Source organism: Arvicola amphibius, chromosome 4 (genome assembly GCF_903992535.2).
Source record: "Arvicola amphibius chromosome 4, mArvAmp1.2, whole genome shotgun sequence".
NCBI classification, from domain to species: Eukaryota; Metazoa; Chordata; class Mammalia; order Rodentia; family Cricetidae; genus Arvicola; species Arvicola amphibius.
This window is the reverse complement of record NC_052050.1, coordinates 5,602,029-5,623,069: the sequence shown is the minus strand read 5'-3', so window position 1 is coordinate 5,623,069 and position 21,041 is coordinate 5,602,029. Positions and strand designations below refer to the sequence as shown.

Genomic DNA, 21,041 nt, shown 5'->3' with positions numbered 1-21,041 from the left:
ATCCATGCCTCTCTCCAAATCATCCATCTCCAGTCCCTCGAGGCTCTTCACAGTCGTCCTTCAGAGTCACGGCTCCAGTTCTCGGAGCTGCTCCACAGAAACTGGTCCCTGTCACTTCATTCTTTTCTCCCCAGCTACAGTGTCTGGGCCAAGAGTGCCAGACTTAGAGGCTCATCCTCAAAGGCAACTGAGGGGGCAGCAACCCAGCACACATGCACCAACTCGCCAGATGTCACAGTGCTCCCAGGAAAGCCCACTGTCACTGCCCCATGGGCCCTAGTGTTTCTGGTGAGAGACGATGGACAGAGATGAATCTGCAATCACCTCCCTGCCACGAGGTGTTGTCAAGTGCATTTAGTTCCACGAGGAAAACTCATCTCTGCGGCTAAGGCTTTTCTCTAACTGTAGGCCATCCGGTGCGCCCCCAAAGGCCAGGGAGACCTTGCAGATTGGCTCTCCCACCTGCCCTCAGAAGCCTGCAGCTTCTGGGGCTTGTCTCTCTCAAGAGACATATCCTACCCCTTTCAGTGATGGAGCTGGAGTTCCAGGCCATCCTCTACCATGTGGTAGAAGAGAGTGTGTCAAGAAAGAATATGTAGTTCATGACGCGAAAGCTCAGGTCCCACTCGGGCATCCTATGCCCTGCTTCCCAGTGATACAGAGTCCACCTGAGAAGAGGCTGGTAGCCTGGTGGAGGGGGAGTGATGGTATAAATATCCCCAGAGGCATGGTGGTCTCCCTTCTGCCTGCTCTCTCCACATCCCAGGAAATGCGTTTTTCCTTCCAAGCTGCACCTGAAGAACACTGAGCCCAGTCCATCCCGGTGGGGGTGGGGTTGGTCCCCAGGGAGCCGCCGCTGCAAGCACTGCCTATGAAACGACACCGTTGCTGGCCCCGCCCTCCACGCTTCCCCAGTGCAGCCCCTGCCCCTCCAAAGGCAGCTGACTTCTTCACCTGCTGCTGCTCTTCCTCAGCACCAAGGCTGCCATGGAGAGACAGCCCTGGAGACAAGAACAGCCCCAAGGGTAAGGCCCACCCCGGGAGTGTGGCTCATGGAGATGTAACAGCGGAGTGGTAAGCTGCGCACCTGCAGCCGACCAGACTCGGAGACTGGCTGGCTGCAGGCTCTCAGCATCCGTCTGCTGGCACCTGGCTCTGGTGCCATCTTTATCTCCCCAGGTAGAAGCATGTATGAAGCCAGGCAGAATCATCCCCCCAAAGGCCCAAGAGAAGTTCATGCTTGGCAAATTTCTCTGAACGGGTGTTTTCCTCTAGAGGAGGCTTAGGAAGAACCAGACGCAAACTTTAATTAGTCGAGGATCTAAAGAAGGGACACTCTGGACTAAGAAGCCCTGTCTTTTACCCTTCTGCTCTGGAAGACGGTTCCTTTCCCTGCCAGCAACTTCCGGAGCAGGAAAGAGTTCAAGAAAGGGCCGAGCAACAGTTGCTGAGCACACCTTCTTCCTCATGTATGTGGGAGTGTGATGTGCAGTCAGGTCATGTATGTGGCCAGTGTGATGTGCAGTCAGGTCATGTATGTGGCCAGTGTGGATATGGGACACATGCAAGTGTGACCTGGCCCCTGGCAAGGTAGCCTCCTGGTGGACAGCCCAGTCTGTAACAGGATGGGGCCTAGGGATACAGATTTGAGGGTACAGCACAGTTCCTATGGCTAGGACAGTGTCTCTAGAGAGGGTCAGCTCCATTCTCTAGCAGGAGGCTCATGCATCCCCGTGTATAAAAGCAAAACAAGCCATCACCCAAATGCACCCTAAGGGTCTGCCCTTCCTGACACAGTTGTTCATTGCCAACTACAGCCCAGCTTCACCCTCACGGCCTCACACTTTGCTCCTGAATTGCTTCTCTTTGTCCGCCAGTTCCCTGCCCCTCATGCTTCTAGGCTAAAGTTTCTGTAGCCACCACTGCGTGCCCTGGGTCGTGAGCACCGAAGCTGGGAGCCAGGGAACAGATGCCTGAGGGGCTGGCCCCACAGGGTGGTTCACAGCTCCTCCAAACACTTCTCACAGTGTGCTAGATCCAAAGGGACCAGAGAAAGAGCCCTCCCGCCTCTTGTTGCCAGGGGACTCCCAGGTAGCAGGGCATTCCAGAGAACTGTGGCTACTGCACAAGTCCCAGAGAGTAGGTCACATGACAGTCTGGCCTCCAGCTGTGCCGGCTGCCATTTGGCCTGTTCTTTGAGCCCGCTCATCTGTGGGCTGAAGAGGACGGAAGTAGACCAGGGTGGAGTCTGCCATCCCATTCTTGGCACCCACACGGCAGCACGCGGGCGGGCTTAGGCAGAGGTGTCGAAAAGGCGATCGATCATGTCGCCCACCTGCTCCACACGGTACCTGATGTACTTCTCGGGGTTCTTGGTGAAGGGCACGCTGCCATACCTGACCAGGCACCATGATAGGAGGTCAAGGGGAGAGAATCTCCACCCTCAGCCTAAGTGTTAGCTCCCTTAGCCCTCTGACTGGGTGCTAAGATGGTAGGGTACCCCAAATGACATTCCAAAGCCCAGAGCACCAAACATGCTGTCCCACCCTATTGCAACTTTGCTTCCCTGAGGAAAGGAGCATGCAGGTCACCTGGAAAGCGGGCAGCAGAGGCCCGGGGGGGGGGGGTGAGGGCTCACCTGTGCAGAAAGGCCCCATAGGTCTCCTTGACAATGCTTTTCTGAGCTTGTCGAATCTTGTCCCTCTGCTCTGTGTCGGGAATGGCCCAGGCCTTCTGGATCTTGCACAGTTCTTCAAGGCCATCATTGAATCCCTGACCACCAAACAGGTAGGAAGGAGGGACCAAGAGACAAAAGCTTTGTGTCTACATTGCCACCGTGGCAGCAGCAATCAGCGGGAGGGAGGCCCTTGACTCACCTTGAAACGTTCCTTAATCATCTGCCGCTCCTTGTCCCGGAGCTGGGGGTCCAGAGAGCAGAGGGAGGCAACAGAGAAGGCCTTGCTCAGAGCAGAACCACGCCACCCTCTCCCGCCACCCTCATGGCCTCCAGAGATGCTTGTCCACTTCTCCTAAGATACAAGCGTCACATCGGCTTGACACCCCTTCCCGGCACAGGCCTTAGGCTCACCTTGACTCCAGGCTGGAACACTGGTAGATTCTTCTCTGCGATGTAATCAGTCACCTTTAACCAGCTGCCAGACAGCAGGGTGAGAAGACAGAGAGGAACAACTTCAGACAGCAACTTCTTCCCTAAAGTCAGCTGGGTTTGTTTTTCAAACCTCTCAATCTACTGAAGGTGGGGGCAGTAGGAATTATCTGGGTCAGGAGTAAGCAAAACAACAGAGATGCTCTCCTTGGGAACAGAAAATGCTGAAGCTGCTCGCATTGACAATTAGGAACAGGAAGCAGAAGGCGCTCGATAAACTGAACAAATGTTGCCGACCAGAGTTCACATCAATATTGTGGCAAATTAAGAGAGAGAAACAGATGGGAAAAGAGGGAGCAGAGGACAGATAAACAGGAAGGAAGTGGGAAATACTCAGAAAGAAACAGGCCAAGGAAACCAGAGAAACACCCAGAACCTTTCCAAGTTCAAGGGCTCTCACAACCCCGCTGTTCTCCAGGACTAAACATTGTTCACATCTCTTGACAGTCCCCTTTTCAACTATTCTTAGCCATGACACTTGGCAGACCATTCTGAAGAGGCTATGTGGTCCCTGGGGAGCAGCAAGCAAGGGGAGGAAGAGGGAGCTTCTCTCTCCACCCATGAATTAGATTTAAAAAACAAAAAGAAAAAAAAATTGCTGGGGGCTTAGCTAGTGGCAGACTCAGCCTGAGCAAGGCCCTGGCTTTGAGTCCTAGCACTAACAACAAACCCCAAGAAGGAAAACAGACAGTGGGTTACCAGTGATACAGCAGCAGCTGCTGGAGGGGCTGAGAAGGAAGTGTGGTGGGTTCAGGGGGACCGCAGAGGGCTGGCGGCCTCTTACCTGCGCTGGTAGGTCTGGATCTGCTGCTCGATGTGCTCCCGGTAGGAACGCTCAGCAGTCTTCTGGGTCACAGCCACCAGCAGGATCAGCTCAGACCTGAGTGGAGGAGGAAGAAGAAGAGAAAGAGAAGAAATTCCTGGGGTCCAGAAATCGCTGGCCTTGGCACCTTCCCATTCGGAACCTTCCTGAGCTCAAATGGAGGCCTGGTTGCTGACCAGAGACTGGAGCACACAAGGCTAGGAGGCTGCAGATGCAGTGTCTGGTCCTGGAAGGCAGAGGCTGGCATGGCTGCCCAGCCAAGGCAGGGCCACTTACTTCTCCAAGGACTTGAGGATGTAGTTATAGTTGTTGTGTAGGAAGATGGCGCTCAGTGCTGGGTCCTCATACACCTTGGACTTGCTCAGCAAGTTCAGCTGCAGGTTTCCCAAGACTTTGCCTATACAGAAAGATAGGGCCACTTACATCACAGGATACGAGCACTAGGACCTGCCCTGCTCACTGCCCTGACAACTCTTCCGTGTTCTTCTGACTTCTCAGAGCTGGGGTCCTGAACTAGAATGCAGGTTACTATTCCACGACCAGGGAGGGACCCAGGAATGAGAGGACAGCACTGAGGCCAGGGAGACTCACAGATATAGGTGCTCAGCAGGCGCTTGCTGAACTCGGAGCTGTAGCTGGTGGCCGAAGAGCTGGTTTCTGAGAGGGAGATGTGCTGTTACTGTGGTGGCAATGGTCCCTTTCCACACCCCAGGGGCAGAGGAGGAAATGCTGGGGCAGGCAGGACTGAAGGAAGAGCTCAGGCAGAGATGGGTACCTTCTGAGCTACAGGAAGCATTATGGACTCTTTCTGGATCCCAGGGCTGTCCTCTACAATAATGGGCTAAGGAACCTACCCATGATAGCAGGCAGGCAGGTAGGAGAGGTGTAGGGTACCAACGCCTTCCCCACTTTCCCAGCCTGGTCCCCAAAATAAGATGGGTGGTATCTATTAGATCCCTTTTACTTATTTGCCAACAGCAAGGGTTTCTGGACAGGGCCACCCAGTCTTTCCACCTTCTCTTCACATGCTCTTGAAACCCCCACCCTGCTGATGCAGAACAGGCCAAGGGGAAGGAAGGGCCAGGCAAGCCAGGGGGTATTCTTAGGGTGCTAGACCCATTAGGGTACTGCCTGGATAGACTTGGAGACAGAAGGCAGCTATGAAGGGAAGAGGAGAAAATGAGGGCATCCTTAAAGAACTCATGCCCCTTTGCCCTGCCCCCAGTGGGTCCTGAGAACTGGTCCCCTGGGAACCTTACCCACTGGGCTTTGGAGGGGAGAATGGGGCTGGGGGACACACTGCTTACCTCGGGGGTCTAAAGGAATATTGTATGTGTCCCCAAGAACTACGGAGTGACAGGCAGTGCACACAGAGGGGGAGGAGGGAAACAGAGGAGGGAGAAAGATGCAAAAGTGCAAAAAACAGGTTAGAAATGGCTGTGTCACCCCAAGCCAAGCAGACCTTCCCCCATGACAGCCAGACACAGGCAGCAGACACACCAAGCCGAACTAACTCAAGACCAGAAAACACTGGAAAGCACAGCCCGAGAGAACCAGCAGCTCCTTGGCGTCTTGCCCCCACAAACAAAAATGCCCAGAAGAGCACCCTTCCTTACATGCCAGCCTCCCAAGCTCCAGCCCCACCAAGGGGCAGCTAGGAGATGGAGCAACAGAGTAGGCAGACGATGCAGGAGGAGTGGAGAAGTACAGAAGCCGGGCAGGGCAGGATGAGCACCCAAGACCTGCAGTGCCCACCCCAGAACTGACAGCCAAAGGAGCAAGCAAAGGGCTGGGGTTCATAAGAAGCCAGCAAACCCAACCCTCCTTGTGCTCACTCCAACAAGTCCATGGGGCTTGGGCTCCCCCACAGGCCAAGTCTTAATCCTACTCCACCCCTCAGCACACCCTGCCCTCACCCAGAGCAAGTTAGGGGCCTCCTAGGGCCTAACTCTATGTCCCCAGGCGAGAGGGGGCAGAGGGCACAGGCAAGCCTAACTGGGGTGCTGTGTACCTTGAGAGGCCAGCATGGCACCTGCCGTCTCCTGAAAGTCCAGAAGCTGCTGCAGGAAAAGGATGGCCTGGTGGAGAGAGCACACCCGAGAGGGTCGGGGGTAGGCCAAGGTAATGGCTTCCTATACACCCTTTCCAGCCAGCAGGACAGTGACAAGAGCAACCGGAAAGTTAAGTGCCATCTTTGGACTCTGGCTGCCTGTGTGCTGGAGAAGCTGGCCCCTCACCACCAGTGACTGCAGGGAGGGTCCCCATTGGTGCTATACCCCCAGCGTCTGAGCTGGAGTGCTCTGTCCCACCTCGCCAGCAGCGTTTGAGTAGCACCTACGTTGCTTGTAAGCTCGTGGACGGTGCCATCCTTCGGCATGTTGTATTCTTTGTCTGGATCATTCTGTGGGAGGGAAAAAAAAAACAGCCTCTGGTTCCCAGAAAAGGGCTCTCACCAATGGCCTCTGGTTCACGGTGAGCCCTAGTCGGCCTTCCTATGGCGCCACCTCCTGGTACATCGGTGTTATGCTGCCCCTCAGCCTCAGAAGCTGAGCAAGACAAGGATGTCTGCCTCCGAGGGCATCAGTGCCGGGGAAGAAACAGAGGAGCCCAGAGGATCTCCTCAGGAAACCAGAGTGAAGGGGTTTTTCTACAGAGCAAACCTGACTCTCTTGAAGGCCTGCTCTCTGAGGGGTCCCCATAGCTCTGTGAGCAAGTTGGGTCTAGTGAAAGGGAAAGGGGCTGCGGGTACCTTAATGTTGTCAGCAAAGTCTTCTAGTGCTTTGGCTCCAATGGTCTCCATGGAGGTGATGAGGCTGGGCAGCTTGTTCTTGGTGCTGGCTGCTGTGCCCTGAGGAAGGACGTGGTTGACATCTTCATCAGAGTCCAGAGAGCTGTGTGTCTAATTCCTAGCCCTCACTCCAGAGGCTGCATTCTCTAGTTCAAGATTAGCTACAGCTCTTCTCTTACCTTGTGAGCATCCTAACTTGTCCAAAGCCCCTCAGAGCCACTACAGAAGAGAGGCAGGAGAGCATGAATCAAAGCAAGCCGTGTGAGAAAGGCCCACATACCTGGAGCACCTGGTCAAACTCAGGCTTGGTCTGCTTGAGGTGCCGCAGGATGGGGAAGACTGTGAGCACCGTGGAGAAGTCATGGCGGATGATGGCTTTCCTGGCAGCAGACACGATGTTCTCCCCCTCGAGCATCAGTCCGTCCAGTGCATCCTGAGAGAAGGACAAGGACCCTGTCAGTAAGGCACAGAGCAGAGCAGGTTTCTAGGGACAGTGGGGGAACCCTGTGGGTGTGAAGGATGGAGAGGGGGTCATGAACTACACCAGAGTCAAGGTTTAGGGTGACAGGCTGCCCCCCTCCCATAGCTTCTGCAGTAAGTCACATGGGTCGGTGCTCAGAGCTGCAGGTGGGCAGGGCAAGACCTGAATCAAGGAGTCAAAGGTTCTCTTCTGATGGTGCTCAGGAATGATGTCCGCCAGCAGCTGGTATTCACTCTGGGCCAGCTTGACAAAGGCGCTGACGCAGTGAATGTAGGCGTCAGTCTCCACATCCAGCATGTCATCTCTCCCTGGAGAGACAGCGTGCTCGTGAGTGCCTGGGGCCTCAGTCTCTCCAGCTCCTGGGCTAGCCCAGAGCAGCAGTGAGCAGAAAGAGAGACTATGTGACAGGTTGCCATGAGAGCGGCTCTGGCAGGTCTGGGAGAGCAGGTGCCAAGTCCAAAAGCTGTCCTGGCATCTTTCCACTCAGCACAGGCAGCGCTCATAGCCCCAGAGCAAACATGAGAGGTGGTGGAGAAATCTCGAGGGAAGGAAAGTTCCTAAACCAATGTCCTGGGTAAGGTCGTCTGACCCCAGGCCTGAGGATTCTGAATTGGGCTTGGAAGAGGGCAGTGTGGGATGGGCAGGTGGCAGTGTCCACTTTAAGAGGTAGTCACTGTGGTCCTCAATCTGGGAGATGAGGTTCCTATAAAGGTCGTCACCAATCTCACCAGACCCTAAGAAGCGTAAGGGAGCAGAGGGCTATGGCCTACGAGGCGGGCTGGTGTGTGGAGAGGAGTTAATTCTGAGAAGAGGCTAAGAGTGATGTACGCCTACGATCCCAGCACTCAGGCGGATGGGGTAGGGGTCCAAGTTCAAGGCCAGCCTAGGGTGCATAGTGAGCCTCTATCTCAGCAAAGCAAAACCATCCAAGAAGAGATAATGAGCCCCGGAGTCGGAGGGCTCCCTGCTGAGCTGCTCTACGAGCAGAGCGCATCCCACTCTGGGAAGATGGGCAGGGGCCCCAGGACAGAGCAGTCTGGTTTCATAAGTTATGAGTGGCTCCAAAAGTGAGATACCGCAGCTCATGACCTTGGAGCAGCCACCTGCCCTCCTGCCTGCCTTCCAAGACCAAGCTGCAGCTTCTCCTCTGGCCAGGCCCCAAGAGCCAAGCACGTACTCCCATCTCACAAGAGGCAAGGAGACCTAGTGCCCAAAAGAGACTGGAGGGGGAGCCAGGACACAGGCCAGGCCCGTCCTCAGAGCAGAGCAGGCCATCCGAGGGACTGCTTCATAGGCAGTGTCAGCGGCTGCCCTGGGCTGAACTACAGTACCCACTGGCCAGTGGCCCGTGCTTGTCGGACAGGTGCTTAACTCAGAAATCATGCTCGTGACCTAGCAAGATGTCAGCCCACAAACACAAGCAGCGTTTATCCAGAGGACAGGCAGCTGCCCACTGGGGTACAGGGAAGAAGCCCTTGATCTCCAGGAGCGGAGTGGAGCATGAAATGGGGCACAGGGAGGGACCACCGAGGAGGGCTCTGAGCCCCTCCACTGCCTCAAACCCCACTGGGAACAGCCATTTCAAGCCTGACTCTCAGGGACTGCTTAGGACCATCCCTGGCTGTTTGCTTTCTAACACAGGGAGGCCAAGAGAAGGTGCATGGCCCCAGGGAAACTGAGAAATGTCAGTGCTGAGTGAGTGAGGACAGTCGTCCTTTGCATCCCAGGGCGACTCTTTTGGAGGAGGTGGCTCCACTACCACAGCTGGACTGGCTGTCCCTCTCCTGGCAGCGGAGGAGGAACATGTCCTCTAGGCAGCCTGTCCCCTTAGATACAAGAAGCTCCCTTTCTACAGAGCACAGTAGCCGAGAGGTGTTGACCAACTTGGTCCTGCCCTGCTTATCTGGGCGTGAAAGGGCTGCCCCATGACAATTTTCTCTAAGTTTACACAGGACACAAAGACAGAGACAGGGAGGACGAACCTTAGGAAGGGCAGAGCCAGGCAGGACAAAGCCAGGGTCATGAAACTTGTCCTTGGGCCTGTTGAAGACTGAAGAGCATCAGGGTTTGCCACTCCCGCCCAGCCCCCTCAGGATTTGTCCCAAGGCCCTCCTGGGAGAGGCTCTGCCCTGCCTAATGAGTGAGTGGACTCACAGTAGAAGTGGGGTGACGGAAAAGGAACACAGGGTGGTTACCTTCCAGAGGAATGAGGTTAGAGCCCCCCTTTTTCCCATCTAGACCATGCTGGGAATACTGTTTCAGAAGGTTCTGAGCCTTACGGATCGTCCCTGTCACCAGAGCCACAGAGAGGAGAGAGGAAGACCTAGGAAATGAGTGAGAGAAAACAGCAGCGGCCCTCCACCTGCCCAGCCCGCACCCGCCCCAACAGCAAGTGTGCCCCTCAACACCTCTGCCAGCAGGTCCTACCAGGGTCACCGGAGACCCTGAAGGATGGAGAGCAGAAAGTGTGGCCAAACTCAAGCCCTGGGCTTGACACTGACCCTCAGTTCTGGATCTGAGTTCACTTTAGGAGGGGACAGGAGGTGACAAAAAGGAGGGGCATAAAGAAGGAAGAGGTTCTGCTGAGTAGCGTCCTAGCCGAGTGGGCTGAAGGCCTAGCGGCAAAGCTCTCACACTTGAGGGCAGGACAGGGTAACCTGGGGATTTCCTGGAGACCAGCTGAAACTCCAGGCTGAGTTCCCTGAGCATGCTCAGTGTAGGGACATAAGCCAGACAGCAGTCTAGGGCAGGCAGCCCTGAGGGGTTTGGGGTGGGGAAAACAGAGGTCTCAGCTTCCTGCAGAGCTATGATGGAGATGGAGGGCCCACACCCCAGAAGACACTCAGCCAACACAGCAGTGGTAACAAACTGAAAAGCTAGGGAGGGGCAAACAGGAGCCACCACCGGCAAGGAGCTGGTAAAGGCGACAAGCTCTTGCCATGGGGAAAAGAACAGACAGTATCACAAATAAGAACAAATGAAGTGTGGCAGCCCGGCCTTCGGGGACGAAGACATCTCAGAGCCCACAGTGTGGGGACACAGGTAGCTTGTTGGCCAGTAGGCACTGCTCCTAGTTGGCAAATGGACCGGGAGGTGAGTCATGAAGGAGCCAGACTGTACCACCTTTCCTGAGACTCCTCCACCACAGCAGAATGCAAGGCTGCTGTCCTCACAGCACCCACCAAGCTATGCAGGGCGGGACAGGGTTCAGCTGGCTCATCTCTGTTTGTACCACACTGAAATTAACTACCACTAACTCTTTCTGGCAGGCCAGCTCACATCTGCTTCTCTCCGTGTTCCCTCCTCAGTGAGCACCCTAGTAATGAGTGAATCAGATTCCTGCCCCACAACCTACCCAGGAGCAGATGGCCTGTGGGCCCAACAGGGACCTAACCAGCACACTGGCTGCAAGGAAATGGGGAAGCGACCTGGCAGCAACCGAGTCCATCAGGTGCCCAATTAGAAGAGCAGATGCTGAGGTTGGTGCCTCATCAATGAGGCCAAACTCTTCTGTCCTCAGAGTGGGGACAGATGTCCTGAGGGCCTGACTCCATCACCCTCACCTCAGTCTGAGTCCACTCACTCCTGCCAACTCCTAGAACCCTACAGAACCACAGGGGCCTCACAGTCCTTTGCATCTCCACAAGGACAGGTTAAGTTGATGGAGAGCCCTGGGGTAGGTCATACCCCTCTTTCTGAAAGTCTAGAACCTGCAGGCCAGTGGATACTGGAGCAGGGCAAACAGGGTCCTGGAGTCTAGTGGGCTTGTCAAAGAACCAGGAGGAAGAGGAAGCAAGCAGAGCAGCTGAGGCCCTGGCAGCCTCATGGATACAGCTCCTCCCCATAGGAAGGCACGGACCCCAAGCATGCAGGCAGCTGGTCCAGCAGGGGGGTTAGAGGAGTCCCTGTACAGCAAGTTCTCTACTGGGGCGTCCAGGACCCTCACTAAAGGGTAGAAGACAATGCATGTCCTGCAGAGGCCACCAAGCCCAGAAGGCAGCCTCTTTTGGCCGTGTCTCCAACCTTAAGCAAAGCCTGAGAAGCAGGTGACGTGGTTGCTCCAAAGGGCTTGGTGGGCTGGGGACTGGAAAATGAGGGTGTGCGCTCTACTCAAGGCCTGCTGTTAGGAGAGCGTGTTCCCTAGCCAGGCCTGAGCAGCAGCTGGAAGCCCACGGCGGGCGCTAGTTCCAGCCCTCTGGCTTTCTCTCCTGGTGCTACTGGAACATCCTATCTCTCCTGGGGCTGAGGTCAGCCTCTCTTGAGGCGGAGGACTGCCAGGCTGACAGAGACAGTTAGCCTGGAGCACAGACCATATGGACGTGAGGTCAGGAGTGGACAGTGGGCTGCTCCCAGGAGAGCGGTGTCTCACTGCCCACACCCACCTCTATGCCATGCCCACTTTCCAACTAAGGAGCAGTTTATATTCATCTGGCTCCCTGGAAAGCTGGGGTGCCTGCCCCTTCTCACCCAACTGGACCACACAGCAAGGGGAAGGAGACCTAGCAGGTCACTCTGACCTATGGCCTCTGCCACCCTGCCTCAGAGACAATTAAGCACACTAGTGGCCCAAATCTTCTTCAACCCCAAATCTTATGGAAATCATATAGCTGCTGGGTATAAGAATCTACAGGGCCTTTTGGGTAGGGGACATTTGCTCTATCCTGTGTCCCTAGGAGCCAGGTGACCATAGACATGGACTGATACTGCTCACCCCAGAGTGGACAAAGATAACCCTGTGATTCTTCGGCTACATAAATGGTCAGGGCGAGCTCACCTGGCCGCTTGACGGGCTTCTTGGTAGGTGTGTCTTTCCTCTTGTTGGGGATGGCAGGGGAGTAGGGCACCCCAGAGGAGGAACTGCTTTTGCGGAAATGCTCCTTCAGGCCTTTGATGGAGCGGTCCAGCTGGCTAGAGCGGATCTGGTAGTAGACATTCATGAAATCTGGGGAGAGAGAGGAGCAGAAGTATGCCAGCGGCGTTCCTGTCTCTCTCCAGACAGGGCCCCCGCTCTGCTTCACGTCTGTACAGAGGGGCAGCAGAGGCCATGATGCCACTGGATAATCTCATCTCAAACCCGGCAGTCTCAAAGGGAAAAGCTATCCTCCAACAGAACAATTACAGGCGGGCGTTCAAAGCGAGGAATTCCTGTATGGCAGGCAAGCCCTCTCTACAGAGCCACCACCTACCCTACCAGCTTGTGTTGGTAGCATATGTTTTTCTGCTTTGTTCTGCCTTTGTTTTTGTTGCTGGTCTATGTTGGGGGGGGGGTGCGAGGTATAAGTATTGGCTGCTTTCAGAGAATCCGAGTCCAGTTCCCAGTACCCATGTCAGGTGGCTCACAACCACCTACAACTCCAGAGAGAGGGAGGGAGGGGGAGAGAAAGAAAGAGAGAGAGAGAGAGAGAGAGAGAGAGAGAGAGAGAGAGAGAGAGAGAGAGAGAGAGAGAAAGAAAGAAAGAAAGGAAGGAAAAAATGTTGGGGGAGGTGGCGGGAAAGCTGCCATGCTTCTGGACAGGGAGCCCTCACCTTGGTTCCGGCCATACTCCACCAGCCAGCGGGAGATGCGGATCACATCCTGGAGCACACTCTCAGGCAGATGCTCCAGGGTCACATCTTCCTGGACCTCCAGGTCATCATCACCACTGATCAGGTCCAGGATGAGCACAGGGGAGACAACCTTGCTGTGCCGGGTCATCAGACTGCGGAACTCAGACTCCAGGGACTCCTTCCCCCGCTCAAACAGCAGCTTCTGCGAGGACAAGGGAAGGAGGCTGCTGCTGCTGAGCTGGGATCTGCAGCCCCTGCCCTTCCCGCCCTTGGGCCTCTGGAACCCCAGCCACTCCTCCTTCAAAGCACAGAAGAAACCCTGGGAAGCCTGACTTGGCAATTAATTTCCTTTCCTTCGGTTTCTCAAAACTGATGGTTGCTCCAGGTGTGGTGGTGCATACCTTTGATCCTAGCATTCAAGAAGCAGAGGCAGGTGGATCTCTGTGAGTCTGAGAACAGTCAGGACAACACAGTGAGGTCCTGTCTAAAAATAAACAAAAAATGCTTGATGTTCACAGGCCAAACTCTGCTTAACAAGCATTAGTTTATTATTTTCTCATTTGCACTGCTAATTGTCCTCTAGTTAGAAAGGGATTTGTAAAAGAAACAAGCAGGTAAGTTGATATAGTATACTGCAAACAGATGAACCTTAAAAACATAATGCTAAACCAGCACTTGAGAGGCAGAGGCAGATGGATCTCTGGGAGTTTGAGGCCAGGCTGGTCTACAGAGCAAGTACCAAGATAGTCAGAGCTACCCAGAGAAACTTGTCACAACAACAACAAAAAAACAAAAACAAAAAAAAACAAACCAAACCACATTACACTAAAACAGAGAAGCCAAGGCCGAGGAAGACAGGTCAGTTAGGAATTTGTTTGCCACGCAAGCACAAAAACCTAAGTTCTATCCCAGCACCCACCTAGACAGCTAGGTATGAGCCTGGATGTGGTGGCATACACCTCTAATCCCAGCACTCGAGAAACAGAACCGGGCAGCTCTCTACACAGTGAGACCCTGTCTCAAGAACAAAAATAAAAACATGTGCACACGTGCTAATGTGTTGTGGAAGTCAGAGGACTGCCCTGAGTACGGTGATAGGTGGTTTAATTTAACCCTTGCTCAGGTGTGCGTGTAAAGACAGGCAGATCCTTGGGATGCAGTAGCTGGCTAGTCTAGCCTAATCAGTGAGCCAGCTCCAGTGAGAGACACTGTCTCAAAAAACAAGACGTCAGGGCTGGAGAGATGGCTCAGAGGTTAAGAGCACTGACTGCTCTTCCAGAGGTCCTGAGTTCAATTCCCAGCAATGTGACTCACAGCCATCTATAATGAGATCTGGTGCCCTCTTCTGGCATGCAAGCCAGAAGAGTATACATAATAAATAAATAAATCTTTTAAAAAAATAAATGTCTTTAAAAAAAAAACAAGACGTCATTACTGAGGAACACCACCTCAGGTTGGTCTCTTCAGGTTGGCCTCTGGCCTCCACATACACATGGATGCATGTGCACCCACCCACACATCTATAGACAGACAGACAGACAGACAGACAGACACACACACACACACACACACGAAGCACCTGACAAAAGACAGGTTTACCACTGAGGGGCTGTGGTATTGTGGCTACTGATGTACTAAACTACTGACCCTAGGGAGGTCAGTCCTCAAAATAGCCAAGTGGACCTTGGGCAACCCGAGCTAGTTACCAGCTCATCACACAGTATCATGTACCCCTCATTTCTGACAGAGGCCAGGGCTGAAGGAAAGGGGGCAAGTCTGCTCCTAAGCAAAGGTCTTCTGAGGCTAGGGACGGGGCTCCGTAGTAGACAAGGCTGGGACAGGGCTCCATGGTAGACAAGGCTGGGACGGGGCTCTGTGATTGACCACTTGCTTACTATGTGTGAGTTCCTAGGTTCAGTCCCCAGCACCATTTAAGCACACTGAAAACAAAACAAGCAAACAGTCGAGGGGGAAGGGGGCACTTCCTAGCATGGGGTATCTTACCTGAAACTCTAGTACTAGGGGATGATCTGATGCACCCTGACCTCTGAGGGCACTGCATGCATATGGTGCACAGACATACACCCAGGCATACACACATATACATAAAATAAGCAAATTATTTTAAAAGATTAAAAAAAAGGACTATTAGTGTCTAGGAAAATAGGCCAGTGGTAGAACGCTTGCCTAGCATGTGTAATGTATTTGATACTTAGCATCCCCAATTTCCAAAAGGGGAACCAGCAATAGGATGAAGGTACAGATAGCCCTCCCCAAGTACCCCTTCTTGTGGTTGGAAAGACGGTTCAGTGGTTAAAAGCACTGGCTGCTCTTCCAGACCTAGATTTAATTCCTAGCACCCACATGGAAGCTTACAACTGTCTGTAACTCCAGTTCCAGGGGACCTAGGACCCTCACAATGACATACATGTAGGCAAAACACCTATGCACATACAATATAAATAAATTTTAAAAAAGACATGTAAATTAGATTTTTTTGGCAAATATTTGTGTAACAATCGATAAATACGCCTTTGTACAGCTGTCTGGGGTTTAGCCGTCAGAGAGCCTGGCTCTTCCCGCTGCCACACAGGCCTTAACATTTCATCTTGAGCGCCTTCTTTCTTCAACCAACCCGCGCTAACAGAACGCCCCGGCAGGGCACTTAGGTCACGTGGCGTTAAATCACACAGAGCTTGGGTTCAGGGAGATGAAAGATTCTGGAGATCAACTGGGGTCAGGGTGGGACAACAACGGGCAGGCACGCAGGCCACCAAACTGTGTGCTTACAAAGAGTCTCAAGGGCAACAACTCATGTTTGGATTTGTTAGCCCCTGTGGGCCTGAAGTATGAAATATGGTCCAGGCTGGCCTCACATTTTTTTTTTTTTTTTTTTTTTTTTTTTCGAGACAGGGTTTCCCTGTAGTTTCTAGAGCCTGTCCTGGAACTAGCTCTTGTAGACCAGGCTGGCCTCGAACTCAGAGATCCGCCTGCCTCTGCCTCCCGAGTGCTGGGATTAAAGGCGTGCGCCACCACCGCCCGGCTGGCCTCACATTTGAAGTAATCCTCCTGCCTCTGCCCAAGTGCCAAGAGTACAGGCACTTGTCATCATGCGTGGCTGAAATGGTTAATTTTATGTGATTTATTGGTTTTGTTATGCAGCTTTGGCCAGCCTGGGATTCACTATGTAGCCCAATCTGGACTTATAACAATCCTGCCTCAACCTCCTGAGTGCTAGTAAGGCACCATGCCGAGGTAGACCTTCACTTTACTGAAGTGAAGAAATCACCAACGCATATATAAAAATCAAATGTTAAAGGCTGGAGAGATGGCTCAGTGGTTAAGAGCACTGGCTGCTCTTCCAGAGGTCCTGAGTTCAATTCCCAGCAACCACATGGTGGCTCACAACCATCTGTAATGAGATCTGGCGCCCTCTTCTGGCGTGTGGGCATACATGGAGGCAGAATGTTGTATACATAATAAATAAATCTTTAAAATAAATCAAATGTTAAACTTACATTTGAAATAATTTAACTATAAAGTATGATAAAAGAAAGTTATGTCTATAATTCCTGAGGCACAGGACCTAACACCTACATTTTGAATACTATGTACCTTATTCTTTTTATTTAATTTTTTCAAGACAGGTTTTCTCTGTGTAGTCCTGGCTGTCCTGGAACTTACTCTGTATACCAGGCTAGCCTTGAACTCAGAGAAATCCACTTGCCTCTGCCTCGCAAGTGCTGGGATTAAAGGCGTGCACCACCACTGCCTGGCATATCTTACTCTTTTATATACTTTTTAGTATTTTGAGATATGGCTTCACTACATAACCCAGGCTAGTCTGGAACACTATGTATTTCAGGCTGGCCTCAAACTCATGATCCTCCTGCCTCAGTCTCACAAGTGCTAAGCATGAGTCGCCACACCTGGCTTCTACTCGCTCCTTTCCACTGGTCACGTGTGGCTCATGAGCCCAGGGATGGAGGCCTCCTCTGTCTCACAGGATCCCACTGGTTTCTTACCACTTTGTTGAGCTCTGGGCTGTCCGGGCTGTTGTCCTGAAAATACTCCACAGCCTTCTGGATTTTGGCCATGCTTCCCAGGTATTCTTCCAGCCTGCCTGTGGGACTGGGGAAGGAAAACACTGGATCAGCCTTGAATGGGATTAAAGTGGCGGACTAAGGACACGGTGTGCGGGGGCGGGGGGGGGGGGGGCCTGCACGAGAGGCTCTAAGCTCAAATATGTTTTATTTCCCTTCTAGAGCCTAGAGTCACTGGGCCAGGAGACATTAGTTCTGCAACCTCTGCACGCAACTCACCCCTCCCTGATGATCTTCTCAGTGTCGCTGGCTACGTGGTAATAGCTGATGACATGGTCCAGGCAGGATAATGTCTTTTCTACATTCTCCTGCAGCCTCTGCAGATTCTCCGTCTGCTTGTGCACGGGGATAATAGAGTTCTCCAGCTTCATGAGCCGGCTCTCAAAGGACGACAGGATAGACACCTGCGGGAGGAAGGCCTCTGGCTCTCAGGTCTCAGGGTTATCCTGGCATCTCTTACCTTTTCTTAGTTTTCTAGACAGTAAGCTACATACAGGAAGGAACACAATGGGCTTGTCCCTAATTTGGTATATGATACGTGATTCAAGATAAACTGGTGAAATTTCATCTTTTTATTTTTTTTTAAGATTTATTTATTTTTATGTGCACTGAGTTTGTTTGTTTGTTTTTTCCTCCATGTATGTCTCTGCAAGAAGGCCAGATCCCCTGGAACTGTATTTACAGAGAGTTGTGAGCTGTCATGTGGGTGCTGGAAATTGAATCCAGGCCCTCTGGAGGAGCAGCTGGTGCTTGTCTTCAGGCAAGAAAAACATCAAACTAATTCTTCCTAAGATGATCACCCTAGGGAGCTAGAGGGATGGTTCAGGGGTTTAAGCGCATTGGCTGCTCTTGCAGAGGACCTGAGCTCAGTTCTCAGCACCCACATCCACAACTGACTGCCTTGAAACTCCACTGCCAGGGGGTCTGCTGTCCTCTTCTGGCCCATGACGGTACTGCATACTCACAGAGCAAATACAAAGTAAAAGTAAACTTTAAAAGAGAAATGAAGCTGGGCAGTGGTGGCACACACCTTTAATCTCAGCACTCGGGAGGCAGAGGCAGGTGGATGTCTGTGAGTTTGAGGCCAGCCTGGTCTACAAAAGAACAGGCTCCAAAGCTACAGAAAAATCCTGTCTCAAAAAACCTAAATAAATAAATAAATAAATAAGAAATGATAATCACCTCAGGACAGCTTCCTTTCTACTCTTTGAAGCCCAATCTCAATTTCTGTTCTCTCTGACATTTTCCTAGACTGAACAGGAAGTGGCTTCACGAAGAGTAGTCCCAAATACATTGCTGTTACCTTCAAAACCTCTTTCCCTAAAGGTGAATCTCATAAAGGAAGTATGTGACTTTATTATTGTGTGACTAAACACAAATGCAGGTTCGTATTTACTCAATTTGTGTTCCAGTTTCCTCTAAGAATAAAGAAGCAAGCGGGTGGTGGGACACACCGTTAATCCCAGTCCTGGGGAGGCAGAGGCAAGTGGATCTCTGAGTTCAAGGCCAGCCTGGTCTACAAATAGAGTTCCAGGACGGCTAGGGCTGCACAGAGAAATCCCGTCTCGAAAAAAAAAAAAAAAAGAATATAAACCATTTTTAAAATATGATATAAGGGGCTGGAAAGATGGCTCAGAGGTTAAGAGCACTGACTGCTCTTCCAGAGGTCCTGAGTTCAATTCCCAGCAACCACATGGTGGCTCACAGCCATCTATAATGAGAAATGGTGCCCTCTTCTGGCATGCAAGCATACATGGAAGGAATGTTGTATACATAATAAATAAATAAATCTTTAAAAAAATATAATATGATATAAAAGCATGTTAAAGCACCCATCATATACCAGAGCGTAACAGGCATTGATTTCTATGTCCCTTCTCAGACACGCTGGGAGAATGGCGTTGTCTGTTTTAGTAGACGAACTAACCAAAACAAGTCTTGCCCACCAGGAACCTCATAATAAGCTGTGGGACAAGGGCTAGGTCTAAGATCGCTCTCTGTGATGGTTCTATCCCGAAAGCCCTTGGGACTTCGCTGCCTCGGTGATCTCACGGAACCAGCCTTCCAGGAGCGCACTCAGCACTTGAATGACAATGACAGGGAACAGTCCCAGCCCATCCATAGGGTATCCCTAAACGTTTGCAACAAGTACAGACCCGCGGTGTCTTCGGTGAGGGGGCGGAGACCAGGGAGCAGCTAGCGAAGCCCACACAGTACCACCGTTGCTACCCACGCTGGACCCGCTCCCCCCACCCCGTCCGTCCCAAGCCCCTCCGCTGCGGCCGGGGGTGGGCTGTCTGCGGCCTCCCAGCTGAGGGGCTACTCACCATGTTCTTAGTGAGCTGGTCGCTCTTCTCCAGGCTGTCTCGGATGAAGGACAGCGTCTCCTCCTCCTGCAAGGAGTGGAGAGAAGGACATCACTCCGAGCCGGCGGGGAAAGGAGACCACTACCGCCCGCCCCCACGGCCTACCTCCGCCCGCGTCTCTCCTTCCCCCCGACAGTCCATGCCCTGGCGCCCTGGCTTCACTTTCTCCCCTGCTTCACCTTCTTCAGCTTGTCTTCGATTTCCCGCCGCCGGGCGGAAGCCTCCTGCGGTGGAATCATCGTAGCGGACGGCCCTGCTCCCACTGCCCGCGGACTTCTCTCAGACGCCCGCTCGGCTTCCGTCCCGGTCACACCCACTTCCGCCCTCGGCCCCGCCCCTCCGGACGCGCTGGTGGCGCCATGTTGGGAGTGGCGGGCGGAAGTGTGTAGCTTTCGCCCCGCCCCTCGCGAATGGGCTGCGGGCTGAAGCCATCTTGAGTGTGGCTGGAATTGCTGGCTCCTGACCTGTGAGGCTGCTCTACCGGCTTCTTTGAAAGACAGACCCCTGCTGGGAATGCTAGCTCACACTTCCTACACTGGGAGACTGAGGCAGGAGGTCATTCATTGAAGCCAGTTTGGGTTACATAGTAAATATCAGGCTAGCCTAGGCTACAGCGTCAAACTCTGTCCCCAAACCAAAAAGCAAGAAAACAAAAATTACACCTGATTTATTTGAGACAGTTTCTCTGTAGTTTTGAAACTGGCTATGTAGACCAGGCTGACCTCTGCCTACTGAGTGCTGTTAAATTAAAGGTGTGCGCCACCAAACCCAGCTCACCTGATTTAAAATAAAAAAGATTTAATACATTTATTTTTGTGTTTCTGTATGTGTGTGAGAATGGGTATACAGGTTGGAGTCAGTCTTCTCTTTCCCATGTGTGGGTCCCAGAGGGATTGAATTCAGGTGTCAATCTTGATGGCAAATGTCTTAATCTACTGGGCTATCTCACCAGGTCATGATTTATTGATGGTGTGTGTTGGTGGGGGGTGTTTTGCCTACATGTAGTAAAGTCTTTGTGTGCCTGGTTCCCTGGAATGACAGAAGAGGGCATCAGATTCCCTGGAACTGGAGTTACAGTTGTGAGCTGCCATGTGGGTGCTGGGAACCGAACTCAGGGCTCCTAGAACACTAAGTGCTCTTAACTGCTGGGCCACCTCTCCCGGGCCCCTGATTTATGATGAAAGCTCTGGATGAGGTGACAAATTGGTTTCCCCAGATCACACGTTAAGGGTCATGTCTGGAGACTGTTTGCCCAGATCACACGTTAAGGGCCACTTCTGGAGATGGATTACACACAGAGTAACACAGTAAATACCTGCCAGCCATTGGCTCCTCTGATGAACCAGGAGCTTTGGGATCAGCCCTTTGGTTCTTGTTTTTGAATGAGCAGGTCTGTGTGCCTGCAGGGCTAATGCTTTCCTCTCCAGAGCTGTTGGTTACTTGGGGCCCCTGGAGAAGGAGAAACCAGTGGATCAGGGCCCCGCGGAGCTGGATCTGCACCAGCTCTTGGAAAACTTCCCATTATCCCTCCCTCCCCCAGCTGCACTATCTTTGCCGCTGTTAGTGGTGTGGGTGACTTTTTTGCTGGTGTCTGTGAGTCAGGCATCCAGGCCTGGAAAAATAATCAATTAGACACATGCAAAGGCTGAGAAGGTTCTCAAGTCCATAGCTCCCTAGCAAAAAACAAAAAGGGCCAGCACTCTGGCAAGGGCATGTCTCTACTGGGACAGGCAGACAATTTCAGGCCTCCTCAGTCACAGGTAGAGG

General features: G+C 52.6%; 1 protein-coding gene across 1 annotated transcript; it reads right to left on the bottom strand.

Annotated features, from left to right (window-relative positions):
• Positions 1-1,282: 1,282 nt before the first annotated feature.
• On the bottom strand, positions 1,283-19,574 carry Exoc7 (exocyst complex component 7). Its single transcript, XM_038325957.1, has 18 exons — positions 19,454-19,574; positions 19,236-19,301; positions 17,128-17,312; positions 16,831-16,936; positions 12,785-13,007; positions 12,033-12,200; positions 7,421-7,566; positions 7,058-7,210; positions 6,739-6,837; positions 6,328-6,390; positions 6,001-6,067; positions 4,581-4,646; positions 4,266-4,386; positions 3,951-4,046; positions 3,089-3,152; positions 2,877-2,918; positions 2,639-2,772; positions 1,283-2,396 (listed from the first exon to the last, which is right to left on the bottom strand). Exons 1-18 carry the CDS (start codon positions 19,511-19,513, stop codon positions 2,294-2,296), a joined length of 1,962 nt encoding a protein of 653 aa, XP_038181885.1. The 5' UTR covers positions 19,514-19,574; the 3' UTR covers positions 1,283-2,293.
• Between the last annotated feature and the right edge of the window lie 1,467 nt (positions 19,575-21,041).